The 23,506-nt window shown below is 39.1% G+C and overlaps 1 protein-coding gene across 1 annotated transcript in view; it reads left to right on the top strand.

The window, feature by feature from the left end:
• LOC100498108 (solute carrier family 12 member 9) overlaps nt 1-10,471 on the top strand; it is a 123,166-nt gene extending 112,695 nt beyond the window's left edge. The window contains exons 12-13 of the mRNA XM_002937349.5: nt 4,515-4,661; nt 9,250-10,471. Coding sequence (XP_002937395.2) covers nt 4,515-4,661; nt 9,250-10,064 — 962 coding nt within the window. The 3' untranslated portion in view covers nt 10,065-10,471. The remainder of the gene's footprint in view (nt 1-4,514; nt 4,662-9,249) is intronic.
• Nucleotides 10,472-23,506: the final 13,035 nt, after the last annotated feature.

Here is a 23,506-nt window from a genome sequence, read left to right as displayed (position 1 = left end):
GCCTAAGCCTGCTTTAAATTTCTCAATAACTTTATCCCTGACCTGTCTGGTGTGTTCTTTGGACTTCATGGTGTTGTTGCTCCCAATATTCTCTTAGACAACCTCTGAGGCCGTCACAGAGAAGCTGTATTTGTACTGACATTAGATTACACACAGGTGCACTCTATTTAGTCATTAGCACTCAACAGGCAATGTCTATGGGCAACTGACTGCACTCAGACCAAAGGGGGCTGAATAATTACGCACACCCCACTTTGCAGTTATTTATTCGTAAAAAATGTTTGGAATCATGTATGATTTTCGTTCCACTTCTCACGTGTACTCCACTTTCTATTGGTCTTTCACGTGGAATTCCAATAAAATTGATTCATGTTTGTGGCTGTAATGTGACAAAATGTGAAAAAGTTCAAGGGGGCCGAATACTTTTGCAAGCCACTGTATGTGCATCGCACACCACTTGCACATTGAGGGAGTAGTAGCTTTTCCTGTTGCAGAAAATGTGCTCCCTGTCTTGGGGGGTGTTTAACACCACATTGGTGCAATCAATTGCACCCAACACATTGGGGCACTTACCCCATAAAACTGCCTTTTCACGGCGTTCCACTTGTTCCGATTTTTGAGGAACGAAATGAAATTCCCAGACACCAAGCGGATGGCATCTATGACCTGGCCAAGGCACCATGAAAAGGTAGGCTGTGACACCCCCCCGTAAACCCCCCCAACCCTATGGAAACTGCTAGTGGCCAAAAAGTGCAGGGAGCACAGCAGTTTCGCCATTGCAGGAATGGCGGCGGCTTCTGCGAGTCAGTGGCTGCAGGGAAGGCTCAAGCAGCTCATACAGGCTGGATATTGCCGCTCTATAGTGCTGGTAGCGCCTGACCACTTCATCCTCGCTTAAGCCCTCTAAAGTGGCCCTTTCCCGAAAAAAGCGAGGCTGCATCACTCTGGAAGGTTCAGGGACTTGATGTTCCTCCTCCAAATCAAGCAAAAACCCCATCACAAACTCCATCTTGCCTTTTTCCGCAAAAAAATGAAAAATGTGCTCTACCCAACACCTCCCCCAATTAGGCGATAAAATACGCACAGATTCGCGCCCTAATTAACACATTTAACGCTTCATTCACTTTTGTGAATCATGCGTTACTATTCTTAGCATTCACTAATTGACGCAATGCGTTAAAATTAACGCATTGCGGTTGCACGCTATTTAACGCACGCAATATGTGACTTAACGCATGCAACAATACTTAAGGGCGTTTTTCCGCTTCAATTTTAGCGCAAAAAAGCATGTGATACCGCTTATCGACCTTTAGTGAATCGACCCCATTGTTTCTTTAGATTCCAGTATTAAATATTATACCCCGATTTTTATGTTTTTGTCTTTAAATGTTAACATAAAAACTTTCAGCTATCATACAATATAAATTACAGCTTTATGCTATGACATTACTCCCAAGTGCTGTATTAAAATTATTTTGTGTGACCATTAGAAATGCTGGCTTGTGTTAGAATAATGTCTAACAATATTTACAATTCTGATATATTACAATGGACACTGAGCACATTATATACTTACAGTTTTGCAGAGTTCTGGGGTTGCCATAGTGACCATGTACAAAAGCATGCATTTAATGATAGAATCAAATTCCATAAACTGAATTTCTCAGTACAGTTTTTGCCATTGCCCATGCAGAAGCATATTAAAGCTTCCATTAAATGGAGGCAATTCCAAGACCCAATTGGAAAGGCAGGGAGATTCATAGGTTCAAAGTATCCTTCCAGCAAACGCATGTTCTTTTGTAAAGGGCAACTGTACCCTGTAGGTTTGGAGACAGCAACATCGTGATTAAAGTGGCAAATATGGCAGGTGTCCTTGGGCCTTTTTACTCACAGCAAGAAGAGCTGAGATTATATGACATTGCCCTATCTTAGATAAAGACATATGCTCAGATAAAGGAAAGGGTCAGGTGCAAACAGGTATGTATTCCCTCCTGAGAATCACTGTTGTAATGTATAATTTAAGGTTCTTTTATCAAAGAACAAGAAAAAAAAACGTTGGTAGAGAAATGGCTACTGTAATAAAAAATACAAATTGTAGTAAAAGCTGCAGTACTGATTTTGTTTTTGGTTTTTTTTTTGCTACAATCTTAAGCGATTCACAGCAAAACCTGAACCAAAATCACTCCTTTAATGTCCTGTAAATCACTTTAACACAAAAATTGGCAGCAAATATTACCAAGCATTAAAGGGGATGTTCACCTTAAAACAAGTGTCCAAATATGAACAGACCCTTCCACTTAAGAGATTTTCTCAATAGATATGACTATGAAGATTTTCATTCATCCAGGTCATGGTATATCTAGTATAAATAAATCTAAAGCAACTGGACTTGTTAAGTCATTAAAGATGTTTCACTACTCATCCGAGCAGCTTCTTCAGTTCAACTGACTGGTATGGGAAGTCCTCAGCATATATACTCTTCCACTAATCCAATCACAGTGGCACATTGTAACTCTTCAGAGAGGTGATACCTGAAACTCACAGAGGTGTGAATGCTGTGGAGTTACTTTGCTACGATTACCAAAGTATCATGCAACTCATCGAAACAGGTGTTACTTGTTGGACTTGCATGAATGGATGTGTGAAGAGTTTTGAAACTGCCAGGGTACAGATGTTAGAACAGCATTGTATGTAGCAGACAGATGGTGTCAAAAGAACAGAACAAAAAAGGGAGGAAAAAAAGCAAATTGGACATAATGTCACACAAAACTCCAAAAATGGCCACAGATGTTCAATGGGATTTAGATCTGGACTCATTGCTGGCCACTTCAGAACTCTCCAGCGCTTTTTGTTGCCATCCATTTCTGGGTGCTTTTTGACGTATGTTTGGGGTTATTGTCCTGCTGGAAGACCCAAGATCTCGGACACAAACCCAGCTTTCTGACACTGGGCTCTACAGTGCGACCCAAAATCCTTTGGTAATCCTCAGATTTCATGATGCCTTGCACACATTCAAGGCACCCAGTGCCACAGGCAGCAAAACACCCCCAAAACATCATTGAACCATATTTCACTGTAGGTACTGTGTTCTTTTCTTTGTAGGCCTCATTCCGTTTTCGGTAAACAGTAGAATGATGTGCTTTACCAAAAAGCTCTATCTTGGTCTCATCTGTCCACAAGACGTTTTCCCAGAAGGATTAAGGCTTACTCAAGTACATTTTGGCAAACTGTAGTCTTGCTTTTTTATGTCTCTGTGTCAGCAGTGGGATCCTCCTGGGTCTCCTGCCATAGCATTTCATTTAAATGTCGACAGATAGTTTGCGCTGACACTGATGCCTCCTGAGCCTGCAGTGCAGCTTGAATTTCTTTGGAACTTGTTTGGGGCTGCTTATCCACCATCCGGACTATCCTGCGTTGCAACCTTTCATCAATTTTTCTCTTCCATCCATGCATGGAAGATTAGCGTCAGTGCCATGGGTTGCAAACTTCTTGATAATGTTGCGCACTGTGGACAAAGGCAAATCTAGATCTCTGGAGATGGACTTGTAACCTTGAGATTGTTTATATTTTTACCACAATTTTGGTTCTCAAGTCCTCAGACAGTTCTCTTCTCCTCTTTCTGTTGTCCATGCCCCTTTTTGGAGTTTTGTGTGACATTATGTCCAATTTGCTTTTTTTTTCTTCTTTTGTTCTGTTCCAATACACACAAAGGGAATAAACATGTGTATAGCAAAATATGTGTTACTGCAATACTTTTCTGTGAGAAAAACTTGATTTTTTGGAACAATTTCTGGGGTTCCAACAATTTGGGCCATGACTGTATGTATATTTTTATTAATATATAAATATAGCACTACTTATGCACACAGTACTGTACAGCAGAACAATAAATTAACAGACAAACAGGGGTCATTACGCGTTTGGAAGTGGGCCAAGATGCTGCAAACATTACATTAGATGCTGTTGAGTGGCCATAGGCTAGCTTACTGTCTACAGTAGGTGTCAATAGCTCATATTTTGAATAAGTGTGGGCTGAGATTCTGTAGACACTTATAAGAGTGGGCTGTGGGAAGGCTCACCCATCTCACCATTTACATTTTTGTGGAGATCAATTGGTGATCACATGTCAAGAATTGCCCAGCATTATTCCATATTTTTGGTCACCAATAATTTTTACCTCACACCCTGCTGAGCTGACACAAACAGTATACGGAAACTATTATTACTGTTGTGTCACAAGACCTTTTGCCTAACCAGTAATTTTAATTTTGGTTCAGCATGTTTTTTTGCTTTTTGTGATTGTTAATAAAAGCTATGTTTAATGGGGAACCCTGTTATAAACTTGGCGTGACAGAGGGGGAGCTGCAATTTGATGGGTCATTCTTTTTTTTCTTTGACTTTAGAGGATGTTAGAGGAATGGATGGTGGGGTAAAGGGCAATTTAGTAATTTGCAGCAATGTAGTTAACAATAGCAACAACAGTACATTACTATCAGCCTTTCCCTTTCCTCCAGATGTACTGCCATCAGATCCTCTACAAGCACAAACCGATACATGGCTGCAGCTGGTGGATGAACTTAACATCAAGGCCTTTGTCAACCTAACTCTTTCTGACTCTGTCAGACATGGCGTTCAGCAGCTGCTCTTCATCTCTGGCCTGGGTGAGTAGAAATCTCTGATTTGATATTCCCTCTTTATTACATGCAGAGAGGCCGTGGCACAGGCATTACCAGATCCCACTGCAGAGTACCTGGAACAGCACAACAACCGGTTTGCTCCAGTGTAACTGCTATTTGATATAACCCTTGGGGCGTATTTTTACATGAGTAAAATATATTCTTTTAATAATGCAAAATGATCCCTAGACAATTTAATATATTGCAGTAATATATTGATGATACATTAGATAGCTTCATGAAGGGGTTGGATGGCTTTTTAGCAAGTGAGGGAATACAGGGTTATGGGACATAGCTCTTAGTACAAGTGAGGGAATACAGGGTTATGGGAGATAGCTCTCAGTACAAGTGAGGGAATACAGGGGTATGGGAGATAGCTCTCAGTACAAGTGAGGGAATACAGGGGTATGGGAGATAGCTCTCAGTACAAGTGAGGGAATACAGGGTTATGGGAGATAGCTCTCAGTACAAGTGAGGGAATACAGGGGTATGGGAGATAGCTCTTAGTACAAGTGAGGGAATACAGGGTTATGGGAGATAGCTCTCAGTACAAGTGAGGGAATACAGGGTTATGGGACATAGCTCTTAGTACAAGTGAGGGAATACAGGGGAAGGGGAGATAGCTCTCAGTACAAGTGAGGGAATACGGGGTTATGGGAGATAGCTCTTAGTACAAGTGAGGGAATACAGGGGTATGGGAGATAGCTCTCAGTACAAGTGAGGGAATACAGGGGTAGGGGAGAGTACAAGTGAGGGAATACAGGGTTATGGGAGATAACTCTCAGTACAAGTGAGGGAATACAGGGGTAGGGGAGATAGCTCTCAGTACAAGTGAGGGAATACAGGGTTATGGGAGATAGCTCTCAGTACAAGTGAGGGAATACAGGGGTATGGGAGTTAGCTCTTAGTACAAGTGAGGGAATACAGGGTTATGGGAGATAGCTCTTAGTACAAGTGAGGGAATACAGGGTTATGGGAGATAGCTCTCAGTACAAGTGAGGAAATACAGGGTTATGGGAGATAGCTCTTAGTACAAGTTGATCCAGGGACTGGTCTGATTGCCATCTTGGAGTCAGAAGGGAATTTTTCCCCTCTGCTGCAAATTAAAGAGGCTTTAAATGGTTTTTGCCTTCCTCTGGATCAACTAGCAGTTAGACAGGTTATATATAGGCATAAAAGGTTGAACTTGATAGATGTGTGTCTTTTTTCAACCTAATTTACTGTGTTAAATTATATATGTGACTTCTCGAAAATTGCATAATGTTTTCTGTTTTACATTGTATCACATACACTACTCATTGGCTCAAATGAGAAAATACACTTCTTTTTTCCATTGGTGGTGTTTGCAAAGCATATTTTGTTCTGCATATTTTCTCCGTTAGCCTGTTTATTACATTCCCCCTGTTGCTTCTTATTAGTGCACAGAATTCATGATATGCATCCACTGAGTACTGAACAGTGTGCTAGGTTTTATAGAAGCTTAACATTGTGCAATCTGCTAGTTTCTCTGAATGCTTCATGCTTTTATTCCACTGCAAACACTCTCTCTCTCACACACTGCAAGCACTGTCTCTCACACACACGCACACACTGCAAGCACTCTCTCTCACACACACACACACACTGCAAGCACTCTCTCTCACACACACACACACACACTGCAAGCACTCTCTCACACACCCTGCAAGCACTCTCACACTGCAAGCACTCACACACACACACTGCAAGAACTCTCACTCACACATACACACACTCACACTGCAGCACTCAATTAAATCCCCAAAAGAAAAGTTGGTACCAAAAGGTCTTAAGCTTGACAATTTTTGTGTTTCCCAATGACTTCCTTAGAAGTCCTCGCCCCATTTCACTCTGTATTAAATTATACTGGCAAGTTTGACTTGTCCAAATTATACTTTATCTTTTAAAAATATTTATGGCTGAAAGCATAAATGCATAAAATACAGTTAAATACAAAAAGCACAATTTCATTTCAATTCAATATTACAAGCAGCTGATATGTTAATAAATCAATGAAAATATGTTAATAAATGTCAATATGAAGTGTCTCTACATAGCCAAATTGATATTTATAAAATAACAAAAGCCTGTCAGCAGTTCATATGGATTCCACTAGATTATTTACAAGAAAATAGGACCAATAAGGCAAGTTTAAAGAACAAAGGGTGTTTTATCTCCCACTCTGTGTTAACTGTAAACATATACTGTATTAAACATCTGTTATGCTTAAAGTTTATAATTATTCTATTAAAAAATGCACCTAGTATGTAATAAAACACCCTGTCAAATGCATTTGACCCTTATGACTTTCAAGACAGTGCTTAAAGATGGCAAAAATCTTATTATTCTGTATTCACACATGCCTAGATAGACCTCAAGATGTCATAAAGTTGGTATAGCATTTAATGGAATAGTAAAGAACCAACAAAGGTCCTAGGTCCTGGAGAAGCGCATAAAACTGCAAACTCAACATCTGACATAGCCACACCTACCTGTACCAGACCTTAAAGGAACAGTAATACCAAAAAATTAAAATGTTTTAAAAGGTAACCTGTCCCCCACACATTAAAAGCTGTATGATAAAAAATCTTTAAAAATTAAACATGAAACCCAAATTATTTTTTGATTAAATCATCCATACCTGTTTAGAAATGTATTTAAACATCTTAGCTGTCAATCATATATTGCCTGCCCCACCTCTATGTTTAAGGCATAGAAACAGGGCAAGCAATATATGATTAACAGCTCAGATGTTTAATTACGTTTACCTTAGCTTTCCATTCAGCACTTCCTAGATATCACCTAGATGGCAAATGCACAAGATTTTTGGGTGAAACAAAGCTTGCCTAAATAAGTGTACACAAAATGGCGCCTGCCTGCTTGCTGTGACTGTAAATTCCAAGACTGAAGGAAAAAGAAATGTAATCATTTATATTGTGTAAGTAATATTCGTTTTGCTCTACTAACATGATACAAAAGGATTTGGAATTATTTATTGGGGTGACAGGTCCCCTTTAAAGTAAATGCACTGGTAAAAGCTGTGTGTTTGCTTCAGAAACACTATAGTTTATATAATAAGCTGCTGTGTAGCCCCGGGGGCAGCCATTCAAGCTGGAAAAAAAGAGAAGAGGCACAGGTTACATAGCAGATAACAGATAACCTACGATGTGAATCTATGCAGCTCATATGTTATCTATTACGTAACCTGCGCTTTTCTTCTTCTCACTGTCCTTTCACTCCTTTTATTGTTTATTATATTGCCTTTGATAACCACTAATTTAGAAATCCAAGTGTAGATGCTTCCTTATAAACTAAATCTTTGGTATATAATAGTAAATGTTGCTAGAAAATAACTGTTAATTATAATAATCTCTGTTCTGGTCCTTATGATTTGCTTAGAAAAGGTTAGTATTTTATTCATATTCATCACAATAACACATTAGAGTAGGTGTGGCTGTGTGGGATTTATCAAAGATCATACAAGCAATTTGTTGTAGGGGTTTGTGAGCAAATCAGTCAAATTATGCCATTGAGCCAAATAAAAATCTTTAATTGTACAAGCCTTCATCAATCATTCAGACCCTCAAAAGATCAACTGGCCTGAGGTATCAAATTACATCTTTTATTCCAGTAGATAAATACAGATATAGATTGAATGTATTTTACTACAAGTGCAGAATTTACATGGGATGACTGATTTTTTTGATAATTGACTACAGTCTCATTGATTCCATTAATGACTTTAAAGGCAACGTAAACCTGAAAATAATTTTGCGTTACAGAAAAAATGTAACTCTAAGCAACTTTGCAGTATACATTAAAGTTATATGTAGGTACTTCTGCTATTAAAAGCATTTTCTGTTTGTTCATTTCCACTGTCTGTCCTGGTGAAACTAGCTGATTAAGAGACCTAAGCAGAAACACACATGTTGTTTCAAGAGACAGAACCAGAAGTGTAGATCAGGACTTACTGCAACTGCTTCAAAAAACATTAAAACCACTGAAAACTGTTAATGAATGTATATTGAAAAGTTGCTTAAATTGTTTTTTTATTTATAAGGTAGTCTTAATTTTTTGTCCTGTAAAATGCTGATCCATAGGCTCTGACTGACCTTGCAACTTTCATATACAGAATTGAAGAACCGCCCTTTCAAACAACAATTAACTTTTTAGTATTATATATAAATCTGAGGTAAACACTCTTCCAGGCCACTGACCCATTATACATTTCGCAGTGGAGACAATTAATATATTCTTTAATTAAGTTGGATATTAACAGTGATGTTACCTTGAATCTGCCTTAGAAGGTTCCTCATTAGGGAATTCCAACTTCAGCTTCAGTGATCAATAATATCATGCCTTCCTTGAGTACTTTCATAAAAGGCCTTGAGTTTCTTTGCTGAACATTTGTATAGCATTTTGGGGTTCTCCAGCTCATATTCTAGAGCCAAACAAAGTATTTCATCGTACACCTTATCTGAATTGAGGTTTTACACCCTTGCATTGTTTATTTGTCTCCATTTAAATCTATAAGCACTTTCTTTTTCTTTTGCAGGTGGAATGAGGCCAAATACTGTTGTTCTTGGGTTCTACAGCCGATCAGCTCCACAGGACTTGCAAAAGAATGAGCAAGAATTGGACACAGTGGGTTCTTTTATGTTTTCTTCAACTGGCAGAAGGCCTTCTACAACAAACTTTTCCCCCTGGGAATATGTGGCTATTATTTCTGATACCATCAAAATGTCTAAAAATGTGGCACTAGCAAGATACTTCTCTGAGTTTGACAAGTCTTCTGTGTGTAAACTGCGTGGAAAAGAAACATACATTGATGTATGGCCACTTAACCTTCTGCGTCCAGACAGCACAGCTTATGTGGACACCTGCAGTTTGTTTTTATTGCAGATGGCTTGTGTGCTAAACATGGTGAGGTCTTGGAAAAAAGCAAAGTTGCGCCTGTTTTTGTGCATTGAGGCTGAGAGTGGTTTACAGGGCCAAGAGGTCAAACTAAAGCAGTTACTTAAAGACCTTCGAATCAAGGCATCCATTAATACAGTTGCATGGGATTCCGTAGTTGCTCTGCACTGGCTCAAGCAAGGGACTGTAGACTCAGAAGCAGCAGAGGAGGTCTACCTGAACTTTCCCAATAACTCTATACGCATTTCTGAAGAATATTTGGAGGCTGTAAACCAAATGATTTTGATGCAGAATCCATTGTCTCCTCCAGCTGTGAGGTTTCTTTACCTTCCACGTCCTCCAGCAGACACAGCCGTCTACAATAGGTTTCTTCACCAGCTGGAGGCAGTAACCAGAAACCTAGGACCCACTTTGCTCATCCATGGAGTAAGTGCTGTCACAAGCACTGAATTATAAAAAAATAAATCAGCAAATGAAAATAATTGGATTATTAACAAAGGTATACTGCTGCAGACTGAGTACATGCCAAAAAGGACCAAACTGGGAATGCCTTGATGAAACAAGCATGTCAGATATATGATATCAGCTTGTTAGACTTTCATTTAGAAACCATAGAACAGTGCACTATCCTTATTGTAAGGAATTAACTCACTGAAAGTGTACATGATCCATTGGTTCATAACTTTGTTTTATTCTGATTACTTTTTACACATAACAGTATTTAATTACTGTTTTTTTTTTCTTTTGTTCCTTGACTTTATTTAAAGAATTTACTAATACTGTTTCTGAGCTTTTCTCATTATATGAAGACACTGCTCTTGCACTTAACACTGAACAAATTTAATTAAAAAAAATCAGATTTATCTTGTTGTTAAGGGTAAAACTGAAGTTGTGGGAAAGAGAATTGAGTGGAACTATCACACAAGACCTTGAAATGCTGATACAAAAGTAAAAAAAAAAAAAAGAAAGTTTGCTGTATGAAAGGATTGTTTAAAAATTTGAAATTGACCAGGTAGTAAAATTTTGGGGAGTATTGCTACTTATTATACTTGTGTATTTGTGTAGACAACAATAGCTATTCTGGGACTCCAGCACATTTTACGGAGCCATTTATGAATAAGGAGGTCCTCCATGCCCGTTAGACTACCTTGTCTCCCCATAACCTTGTGCTGGATTGATGTGTAATAGTAGCTTGGGAAATGCCTGGAACAGAGTCATTTTTTCTGAAAGTGATGGTATTACTGCCTCCATACAGTCTAATTACAATCTCATTTAAGCCTTAGCACTAAGCTCCCTTAGTTTCATTAATTTATCTTGTGTCCTCAGTGAAAGCGCTGTTGAAAACATAAGAATTACCTGTAAATTGCATTTGCTTTAAATGCATAACATCTCAATAGTCTGATCACTTTAACTCCTCATTGGTTCTCTGGAACCGCAGGGATTCCCTGTATCGGGTACAAAAACATAACCACAAAAATAACCATGACATTCTGTAAATAAGACTCGGTGTCATAAACTTGCCTGCATATTTCCATGTCCTGTTAAATGCTTGTTTATACCCCGCTGCAATCTTGCTATATAGCCCATATTATAACCAGATGATAGAGTTCCTCTTATCATTGTAAAATAGGTTCTCGTTCATCCAGGTCAAGTTATATCTAGTCAGGCCGTGTACCTAACGTACATCGAAATGAAAAAGGGCACATGTTTGAAGCTTGCCAAGTCCACATTCTGGACAGGGAAGCGGGGGGATGCATTATCTATTGTCTGCCACATACAATGCTTTTTTGACACCTCTCCCTGGACAGTTAAATAACACCTCAAAGCTCCAATCATGCTTATACGATCAACACCTCACCTAATGAGATCCCTGATCCCATGCTGGTTATGATAAACAGATTATGCTGATTGGATAACCATTCCAGGGTATTTATTCCAGAAGGATCTTTGTACAAGTCATTCTGAATTTAAAAAGCCAGTCGGATGACTGGAGATACGTTTTCAAGAAAAACACATTAAGTCCAGTTGATTTGACTTATTACTACAGATATTGAAATTACATCATTGTTTTGGATGCCCATGAGCCCTATGTATTTCCCTTACATACTAGATTCATTGGGGGTGCTTAGAAATTTGAAACCCTTCCCCTACTGAACTTGATTTTCTTAGTCCTTTAAAATGCCTTTATATACATGTAATTTATTGGTGCTTGGGTCACCAGTAATCCCTCCCCCTTAAGCTCCTTCTGAGCACGTTGCCCTGGTGCATTTTCAGCAACTGAATATGTTTGGGCAATGTTGGTAGGAGTTCCTAAAAGCTACAAGTCCACAAGACTGGCCTCAAGTACAAATGTTTAGGTTTAAAAAAAGGAAAGAAACAAATACAGCTCAGATCATTGCCCACAAAATGTACATATATTTAGCATTTCTTCCTGCAATTTGTGAGTTGTTATGTTGGTGCGATCAATTTTAAAATAAGTTTAAACATATACTGCCCAGTGTACCTCTGCTGCAGTCCATAAATTCCTCTAATTAGGGCACACACATGCACATTTCCTTCCTGTGGAGCCCTGCACGTGCACAATACTGCCTAAGCTTTACCCAGTATAGCAATGACATTTGGGTCACGTGACATAGTGAACTTCTTTCCCTGTCTGCTGCAGCTTAAGCGCCAATAGGAATAAGACTGTCCTATTGCCATGGAGACACCCCAAGGAGAAGGAAAGCTTTAAAGCTCACGCGCTCACTCCCTTTATTCTCAGTGTATGACCGAGCGGAGGAGCAGTGTATATAAATATATTATCAGTGTTCGGGTCTGTCTGACTGTGGTCAGAGGCCTGAGGTTGGCTGTACTACAAGTTAATACAGGGCCGGAACTAGGAGTAGGCAGAAGATGCACCTGCCCAGGTTGCAACAATGGGAGGTTGCCAGGCAGGTATCTCCTGCCTACCCCAAGTACGTGCTTCCTTGTCATTGCGCCCAACGCTTGTCAATACGTGCACTACAGTGGTGGAGAGGAAGTAACATGGATAAAAGAATATGGCGGTGACAAACTATGAAACAGCGGGGATTCTTGAATAGTGTGCAAGAACAGTATCACGTTTTAGGAGAGGGGGTTAAAACAAACATCTGAGAGAGGTTATATTTTAATGCTTTCCTTCTCCTTTAAGTGTATCAAGTCACAGGATGCACTATAATATAATAAAGTACCCTGCAACCCTGAAACCTTTGCAAAGATAACTAATATACAGTAAGTTATCTTTACAAAGATTTCCAACATGCAGAGATTTTTTAAGGTCAGTTTGGCAAAAAGTTATAAACTGAAAATGTGCGACAAATGTAACAGTAAATAAAATAACATATTATAGACAGTGAAGTTCCACTCTTTGCTTTTAACAAAAGCGCGCACTTGAAACGCTTACATTAGCATTAGCAATAAGGGCTAATATTTTGTATGCCTAGAAGTACCAGTAAAAAAGGCAGAAGTTCCTGCAGTAAAATGTCTTGTTTTTTTATAGTGCTATTTTTCTATTTTAATTTATCTTCAGAGGCGTTATTGCTTTATTTTAAATCTTTTTCCCCATTTCCCAATGCAGCTGTCTTTTGAAGCAGATTTGCCTGATGCTAAGAGCCAGAATTACAAATAGGATCTGCTGTTCCCACTAATTCATCTGACATATTTTAAGCAGAGACTGTGTTGCAAAGTCGTTCAGAAGCTCTAAAACTCTCCCTTGCAGTGAAGTCCACAACACGTATTTTACTCCTCATGAAACTGAATCAACTTACAGTATAAAGGGCCAACACACAATTACCCCGGAAAGGGTAAGGGGTGCAAAAGCGAACCCCTTAGTGCTCATTAAGAGGGCACTTCTGACTGGTGGTCTGGCTGTTCTCATGAAGGATAAAAAATTTAGCACAAGGTGCAGAGCGTAGTGTTGGCGGGTGCAGGCCAGCCCTGTTCTTATAGATAGGCACCCTCCCAGTGATTTGCACTTTCCTTGCCCTTTAAAAAGGCATCAGGGAGTTAGAGATGTTTACATAGTGATCTTCAATGTATCTAATTCCAATGTGGCCAGTCTATAGGCCCTCCCCCAGTGATTTGCACTTTGCTTGCCCTTTAAAAAGGCATCAGGGAGTTAGAGATTTTTACATAGTGATCTTCAATGTATCTAATTCCAATGTGGCCAGTCTATAGGCACTCCCCCAGTGATTTGCACTTTGCTTGCCCTTTAATGAGGCACCAGAGAGTTATAGATTTATACATAGTGATCTCCAGTGTAAGGAATCCCAGTGTGGCCAGTCTGTCTTCATAAGTGAATTCCTCCATACCCTTTATAAGCATAGCGGCTTGTGACGAGCAAATCTGTCCTATTTTGCTTTGCCGAAACAAAACTGCTGAAAAATGTGTCTTTTCCTCGGCTACTGCGCAACTTGTTTTTACACGTGCAACTTCTTTTTTCAGTCCAAATCAATAACGTCAATGGCCATTTTTTTTTCAAGTTTTTTTCTCACTCCAAATACATTAAAGTCTATGAGCATTTTTTCTCTCTTCTACTGTGCAACTTTGCTTTATTTTATACGCTTTTTACAGCAAATTTTTTTTTGCAAAAAAATTTGCTGATGGTAAATGCTGAATTTTACTGCATGCCTGAAAAAATTTGCTCATCACTAATAGAGACCCTTTTCGTGTACTTTCATTCAGTAAATTCCTTTGTTGTTTACTAAACACACAACTACATACTGATGGAGCGCTATACAAGTATCTTGCTGCTCTCTCTGGTGCCCACTAGTATTACTTTCTATAGATAAGGATATTGTCACAAGTAATCTTTTTTAATCATCCATCTTTTTATTTATCTACAATGAAGCCCATTAGACACCCAGATTGCCAGGCTGACCAGATCCTCCTACAAGCAGCATACACCCTGTATGTTAATCATTTTTTAGCAGTTCCGTTTTTGAGAACCAATACAGAAGCCCAAAACACACAATCACCCAACATTATAATACGTACCATTGACACTCTCTGTAGATGTTTCAACCAGTTCTCTTGACAATTTGAATCTTCAAGACTGACAGGTCTGAAACCAAAGATGTTGGTGGCACAACTTGTATTTGTCTGGACTGTACCTTCTGTATGGTTAGTGTATATGTTATCATTTGATATTATCACATACATTTTTGCTTGTCAATTAATGGTCATATTCATAACTGTAACAATCGCCCTGATGCTATTTAATCATATCTAAAACAAACTTATGCATAGTATTAAGGGTAATTTGATTTTATATATCATGTTTTATTTGTCCATGGGTTGTTAAGCCGCGCTGACTTGTGATTTTAAAAAAAAATCTTTTTGCCTTAAACACATTGCGTAGTGTTGCTATATGTGAAGAGGTTACAAGGACATCCCATTGTGGTTGTGACAGGAGCTCATCAGCCGAGCTGGACCTTGTGTCCAATTCTAAGAAACATTGATCAATTCAATTTAAAGTGCCATTGTGTCACAACTGCCTTTCTTTCTGCTGGGGATTCACTTCCCCTACCATCCTTTTTAATTGCTGCTGACATCCCGCCGCATTACAATGCTCTTCAGAGCTCAGATACAGTATATTAACGTTCCTCTGAACTTGTCCTCTGGCAGTAGTGAGCAATATCTCCCTCGGAAGACATGCATATTAAATTCAGAGCTGTAATTGGGGCTAATCGCAGAGCAAATTCCCTTTAGAACTTGCTCTAGAAAAGAGGAATTTTCAGCTCTACGAATCTGTCACCATTAATTGCATCTTGTGCGCTATTTTATTTAGGGGTTAAATAGTTCTTCACATTTTAGAAATGTAGCTTTTTACCGTTATTCAGCAAGAGAGCAAGATTTAATGTGAATTTTCATTAACCAAGAGGCCAGTACATCATAGCTCTTTCTGGCTGCAAGTATTCATCACAAAAGGTGTTCTTACATGTAAGCAGGATTTTTTTTATATAGATACAAAATGATTCTCTTAAGACAAAAAGCCAATATATGGTACCTCAAGGGCTGCCGTTTTCAAGGTTTTCGTCTTGAGACAGTATTGTAGTTTACACAGAAACTTAGTAGTAATAATCATGAGATCCCTTTTTAAAGGAGACATAGCATACAAAAATTAAGAATGTGCCAGTGAATTATACTCCTCTAAATACAGAAGGATTGTGCTTAAAAAGGTTGTGTTCTGGACTGATTTATTTAGATATTCCACCAAAACCCTATTAGTCCTGTCCATCTGTTCCACTTCCTGCTGGCTGAATTCTCTAGATGGGCAGGGGGAGCACTGTAGGACAGCAACCAATCAGCAGCTAGGCTGACCTGATAGGGAACTGAAGCCTGTCTTTGCCTGTGTGACTGCAGGGCTGTGATTGGCTATGCCCCTCCTACTGTGCTACTGGCAGGGACTGTTAGGACACACCCACCCTTCATTTGAAACAGGGAAAAGAGAGGATCTATAGGGAGCTCTAATAATAAGGGGCCATTTTTACAGACAGGATTATTTTTTAGCCCAAAAGTGATACCAGCACCATATATTATTCATAACTGCCTACAAAATTAGGATTTTTCCCATTTATCTAATATGTCTCCTTTAACATCAGCATTTATTAAATGCATATTTACATAGGGCAAGTTTGCAATTTCTTCTCAATTAGAGAAAAATGTTGAGAAAAACACAGATGCAGAAAAACATGCAAATATTTTTTTTCACGTTCGCAGTTTTTTTTTCTGCAAACTCAAATTTTAATGAAGAAAGCCCTTAGTCAGGTGCAGTGTTATTTATAAGCAGTTGTTATAAAGTTGCATTTTTAAAGTTACCGGCCTGATCCCAATTTTTATCCGGATCCTTTCTTGGAGATCCTCTGTATTACACTGCTAGCAACCACTTCCTATTCTCCTGTGTATATCATAAAAAGCCTTATTGTACTCTGAAGTGAGAAACCATTTACACATTCTGAATTAATGTGGCATGCCATAAGCAGCACAAAGCAGCACAAAGCAGCTTCCAGTCACTTAAGAGTTTAGATTTATTCTCGAATCTAGAATGAAAACATTTTGCATGGGCTCCAAAGGCTACAGACGTGTATGAGATGATGTAGATGATGATCCTTTACATCTGTGACAGGACACTCTGGCTCAAAAGATAAAGGGAAAGAATACTGATGCAGTTTTGGAAGAATGAAAAGCTACAGACCTTGCCATCCAGACCATCTTCAAGCAAAGAACCTTCTCAAACAAATTTTCACAATGAGGCAAATAGGAATGAATTCTTTACAATAAGGGACAGATTTATTAAAGTGTGAGATTACAGCTCACCCACAGAACAATTCACCCATGTGGGATTTGCATGTGTATGCAAACTCACATTTTGATAAATCTGCCCCTTTATCTTGGAAACTAAAATTATAATCCTTAAATTGTCGGAATAAAATTAGTAGCGCCTTTTAAAGCAGTAAGAAATATTTGGTTATATGGAACTAGTGACACCTCTTTAATTTCTGAGCAAACTGACCTTTGAAGAGTTGCCTGTGCCTGCAATATAATAAGTGCACATTCACCCAGTTTAAACTTAAAAAGTTAATTTTTTATTCTGCTGTATCGTGTCTGTGCAAAAAGAAAGCAGAGAAAGGTCTGAGGAGGTCAGTCAGAGAAAGACAATCTCAAGACTAGAGGTCCATCTCCAGAGATCATAATGACCCTGTGTCCACCAAAAACAAAGCTATCAAAAAGATTGATGCCCATGGCACTGTAGCCAATCTACGTGGATGTGGACAGATAAGAAACATTAATGGAAGTCTATAGAGGTTTGTATGTACTGTGGTGAAAGGACCTTGATTAACTGCCATATTCAAGTGACCTTCATACAAAAGGTAAAGCTCACAAAAGCTGTCACAAGCAACCAACTCAAATGAAAAGAAACTCTATGGTAGGAAACCAAGGATGGTCCCACTGCTGACAGAGCAACATACTTCTCTTTGGCTGGAGTTCTCCAAAACACCCCTGAACAAGCCAAAATTATTCATGTAAACCGAAAAGACAAAGAAAATGAAGCCTTCAAAGCAAAGAAAACTGTTTTACATGGGGGAGGTTTCTGGATATTTTATGGTAGCTTTGCTGCTCCTGACAGCAGAAGATTTATAAGTAGCAATGACAGGTAGCACACTTCCGAAAGTGCCCAGGAACCTTGAACTGTTCCAAAGTTGCCAGCCATATATCCAGATCCAAATTCCTCTAAACACATGTGCAGAAATGTACAGTTGGGAGAAGACATGCTTCAAATCTGGGAGAACTAGAGTAGTTTGCTGAAGTAGAGAAGTCAATAGACAGATATAGAAATCCCATTCATAGCTACTGGAAACACTTGATTCCTGTTATTATTTCCTACTAAATATTAATCTTTGGGCATTCATAGTTGTGTCAAACCTTTTTTACATCTGAAAGGAAATGCTGAATTCTACAAAGTTCTGTAATATTGATAATGAAAGAAGGAATTGTAAAAACTTGGCTTCATCAACTTCAACCTTATTTCAAAGTAAATGAATTATTTTTGTAGCAAATTATTTGAATTATTTAAAAGTAATGAAAAGGCACAATTGTATGCTCATTGGCAAATCTAGCTGTGCACAGAGAGTAGTTGTGAAAAGAGCATCCTCTAATTAGACTAAAGTGTTTGTTCAATCTATGTTTTAATGACTTAGAATCAGCAATGGAAAGCAATAGTACTGTGTATTTCAGTGACCGGAAAGTGTAACACAATTGGATAAAGTGTCATCTTTGCAGGGGGTGTTTGGAGAAATTATTCAAATTTATAACTAAGTGACACAATTCCATTCATTGTAAGTAAATGCAAAATGATGCATTTGCTAATTATATGCTTAATGGGACTAGGTTGGGTAAAATCTTAATGGAGAAGGGCATAGAAGTTGTTGTAGATGGCGTATCTGTACTAATAAGTACTAGTTTGCAGTAGCTAGAGCCAGCTAATTATTCACCTGTATTAGAGGGGTCAGTTGACAAACAGTACATTATGGAACTACATAGTTCAGAGACACATTCATTCTGATTATTTGTAGTGAGTAAAGAGAATGCAGCCATTAAAAATCTTGGGCCCCCAGACTAAGGGGCACATTTAGTAATCCACGAACGTCTGAAAAGCGTCCAAATGCGTTTTTTCTGTAATGATCGGTATTTTTGCGTTTTTTTTTTGTCGCCGTCATGACTTTTTCGCGAATTGTCGCGAACTTTCGTCGCCGTCATGAAGAAATTGTACTGTCGCGCCGAGTACGAAAGTTTTGGATTCATTCAAGCTTCAGTATCGTGACTTCCCTTGGGCCAGGTTGGAGTTGCAGAGTGCCATTGAGTCCTATGGGAGGTTTCCAAAATCATGCAAAGTCGGAAAGGTTTGCCCGCCGTTTACAATCGCTCAATACGAAAAAGTCGCGACAATTCGCGAAAAAGTCGTACCGGCGACGAAAAAGTCGCGACAATTCGCGAAAAAGTCGCAACGGCGACGAAAAAAAATCGCAAAATGTTCGTTTCCAATACGATTTTTTCCCATTCAGGATTCGGATTCGTGGATTAGTAAATGTGCCCCAAAATGTATCAGTAGCTGATAAAATAGGCCACATCCCTTTATTATGCAATAGCTTTTATGTACCTCAGAAAGCATAGTCATTTTGGATGCTAAAGAATTGGCAAAACTTGCCACCCCAACAGTACTATTCCCCTTCTAAACACACCCCTGAAAAAGATCAGTACAACTATATTCCCCTATCTGCCCTTATATAAATCAGCAGTACATCTTTTTCATCCCAGCAGCTGTCACAACTCATCATGTTTTATGTTGAAGTGAATGGGGCATGGGAAATCTGATAGCCAGCCACAAATACTCATATACCATGAGCCTGATGGTGCACCACAGCCACAGTGCTACATGACATGCCCTTTTTCCATTGTAGTGAATAGTGCCCTTGTACCACATGTCTTCCTCACAATACAAGAGTCTTTCCTTAGAATTCCAACATGTGCACATACAGTACGTCAGTAATGTGTTATTTAGCTAGCAGAAAATTAAGCACCTTTAGGCATTACATACAAATAGACCCCAGCACTTACTGACTTAACAAGGCAGGTATTAGGTACAGGGTCCTTTGCCCCTGAGCTGTCCACAATTTTGTGGCCATTTTTATGCCTGGCACTGCACGTAACTATTGTAAATGATGCCTATTTTGCACCAGTAATCTGTATTGGGGCATTCTAACCACATTAGATTCACAAGTGTAAGTCAAATAAACAAAAGAAAGAAAGAATGAATGTGACAGTTCTTTTCAACCAGTTGCTATGATTATGACCAGGCACGTAAAGTAACTAGGATTCAGATAACCATTGCCTCATAATGGGAGTTCCATCAATAAATAGTTATTAGCAAGAACACACATCATTTCTCTAACGGTCTTAAGGTTTACACCGGCATGGCAGGCAATCTTGCTATTCATGTTTGGAACCCATGTCTGCAGTGTTAATGATAACTTGATGTTTGCATATTCACTTCTGGCAATTGTCCAGAGAAATGTCTGTCCCTCTTATTCTGTCCATTCCACTCTCTGCTTCTGTGCCTGTCCTCCACCCCCCCCTTCCTCATCTGTACTTAAATGGGCGAAAGCCAACCATCAATCATAGCTTCCTTATACAATTCATTTTTTCTAATTAAAAATCCATTCATACTAATGAATAAAAGATAGAAGGGACATACTTGTGTAAAGCTAGCCCCAGTGAGTACTTGTCACTCATTTCCCACAGTGTCACTATGAGCTGCATCTTCGTCATTCCAGGGACTCAATGATAACAGTCCCTTCTTCTGCACATTACCCTCAAATAGCTCCCTTCATTAGTATTTACTCCTAGGAGGGCAATAAAAGTAACCTCAGAAAACAAGGAAAGGTTCTTAAAAATATATGATCTAGTTTAGCGCTGCTGAAAGGGATTTAACCCTTGGAGTGCCAGAGGCTCTGGGAAGTGTTTGTAACTCCTATATCAGACCAAATATGATCAGTTTGGACTAAAAACTCTAATTCCATAAAGTATATGGGAAACCATTTATTATTTTTCATAAAACAGTGCTTGCCCAAGACCCACAAGGACAAAGGGTTGACACCTCCTCTGGGGAAAAATGCCAGCCTTCCTATATTTTTATGTTTTCAATAATTTAAATAACATTTGCATCAAGCAACATTTGGTAAAATACCAGCCAGGCAGCGACCCTAGTCCCATGGCCAACTAAATGTAATTATATTAGTATTACTGTATACCTGCCAGGTAATTGCAAATCTTTTTGAGCTGTTCCCTTTTTATCTGCAACCTACATGGAGAAAATACCTTAAAGAAGAAGATAAAAACTAAGTAACCTTTATCAGAAAGGTCTAGGTAAATACAGCCATAAGTACTTACAGAAACGCTGCACTGAGTCCTCTGTCAAAAGTTTTGTTGTCTTTATTTTCCTGTGCCAGAGACACGCAGCTCTCTCCTCTCTCCTGCTCCCCCCTCCCTCAAGAATGCTAAGAACTCACCCCCCCCTTAGGAATTTGTATCTGAGCCAATCAGCAGGAAGCTTCCTCATAGTCTAACTAACTGAGCATGTACACTGGTCTTGGTCTCGGTGCAGGAGTGTGGCATTATGGGAACTTTCTTTACAGAGCTCAGCGGTTTTTATTCCTATGAGGCTTCTGATTATCTGAACAGGAGAAATATGGGGAGACTTAATGGCACTATTGAGAGAACTTAAGGTATGCCTGCAGTGTGCAACTTCTGAGAAAATTCACCGCCAATTAATTTGTTGAGCGTCAAAAAAAAGCTGCGGTCTCGGCAAAATGGGCGTGGGCAACAAAAAAACTATGCGGGCATCAAAAAAATCGCGCCACAAACACGTTTCGCAAATTTTGCGCCGATTCGCTCGTCACTATTTATTAGCCTTTCCTTCTCCTTTAAACAGATCTCCTAGATTTAGGAGAAATAAATATGCTGCAAAATAAGGGGTAGGCACAGGAGGATGAAGAATGACAGTTAATTCTGTCCTAACACATTGGTCACATTATTTTGGCTGCCATTTAAGAAGAGAAGTGTACAGTTAGCGGCCTAATAGCTCTAGGTGAAAAGTCTTCAAAATGGAGCTCTTTTAAATTTCATTTTAGGTCAATGAGCTGCTTGGAAAAATATTAAAATACTATAGTTGATTTATATTTTCCTGAAAAAGTCTTGAAAAGTGTCAGAGTTTTCAGCCACTTTTGTATAGGTGCACTAAGAAAGCAGAGAAGAATCACTGACAGGGTGCTTGGTTGCCTGCAGAAAACCTCTCCCATAAGCGGCAAGTCCCCCAAAATACCCCCCAGATCAGTTAGAATTGCTGAATGTAAAAAACTATATATGCTACAATCTTGGATAATCTTGCTAAACTAGCTTCTTATGTGCACCCTGTCTGTCTTTGCCCTAATGGGAATCCGCAAATAGGGGCGAGGGGGGGTCACAGCTCATCACCCCCTGTCCCACATCTTTGTTTAAATGTCCCACCTTGCCCTGCTTGTTCTCAGTAATTCCACTGTGGGACATACGGCAATCTTGGATTTTTTACATGAGCCAGGCAGAGGGAGGCAGAGAAAGACAAGCAGCATAGGAGCAGCAGGTAAGAAGAACTTTGGTAATCTATCTATTTCTGTATCATCTTACTAACATGTCTGCAGTTAATGGAGTGCTCACTGGCCATTTCTGCAGTCATTATATTGGTACATCTGGGGTTAATGCCCATTATCTATTTTTACATAGTTACATTGGGTTGAAAAAAGAGTCCATCAAGTTCAACCCTTCCAAGTAAGCCCAGCACACACAAACCTATACTTACCTATCTATATACGCACATACCTAAGCCATATACACCAACATCAATACTAACTGTAGATATTAGTATCACAATAGCCTTGGATATTCCGTCTGTTCAAAAACTCATCCAGGCCCCTCTTATTTTATTTAATGATTATACTGGATCTCTTGTGGTTAATATGCCCGTTATCCATTTTATGTAGTAATTATACTGGCACGTCTGGTGTATGTTTTGGTAAAATGGGTGTGCTACTTAGGGGTTTGGTCACAAAGTGCACGTCGCCAAAAAATTTTGCACGTGGTAGATTTTCATGGTTTATACTCTCTATTTAAACATAAAATTTGGGGACACATCTAAAAAAACAGCTGCTGCCCTGATTGCAATTAAATTTGTGCACAATCAGTGCAGCCCTGCAACCTGCATTTAGCAGATGTACCAGGACAGGGAAATGTGAATACAGATACCTGTAAGGACTAGGGTTGCTAACATTTGTGAAAAAAACCCAGCATTCCTATATTTTTCTTATTAATAACATTGACATCAACCATTCATTTCATTGGCCAGGGAGGCATTTTTTTCATAGAAGGGATCACCTACAGAACTGAAACAGCACCCTCTAGATAGTTGCTAGACCCATTGCTCTACCACTGAGCTCTGAAGGGATCACTGGCTGCAACCGTCTCAGACTGGCTCCTAACCATGACCTATTTGCCTATAAAGTAGCAGCTCCCTGCTTCTCAAGAAAAAATTCCAAGATGACTGTACATTTCACAGATATCCTTAATGATGTCCCCCCCCTGAAAAATGTTCTGTGGACACCCATGGTAATAAGGGCGGCATAGGAGGCTGGGGGTGCATGTACAGGTATGGGACCTGTTACCTATAATGCTTCCAAATAAGGGGTCTTTCCGTAATTTGGATCTCCATACCTTAAGTCAGCTAAAAATCATATAAACATTAAACACAATAGGATTGTTTTGCCTCCAATCAGGAATAATTATATCTTAGC

Source organism: Xenopus tropicalis, chromosome 5 (genome assembly GCF_000004195.4).
Source record: "Xenopus tropicalis strain Nigerian chromosome 5, UCB_Xtro_10.0, whole genome shotgun sequence".
NCBI classification, from domain to species: Eukaryota; Metazoa; Chordata; class Amphibia; order Anura; family Pipidae; genus Xenopus; species Xenopus tropicalis.
Note: the sequence above shows the minus strand (reverse complement) of the source record. Positions and strands in the feature narration are given on the sequence as shown.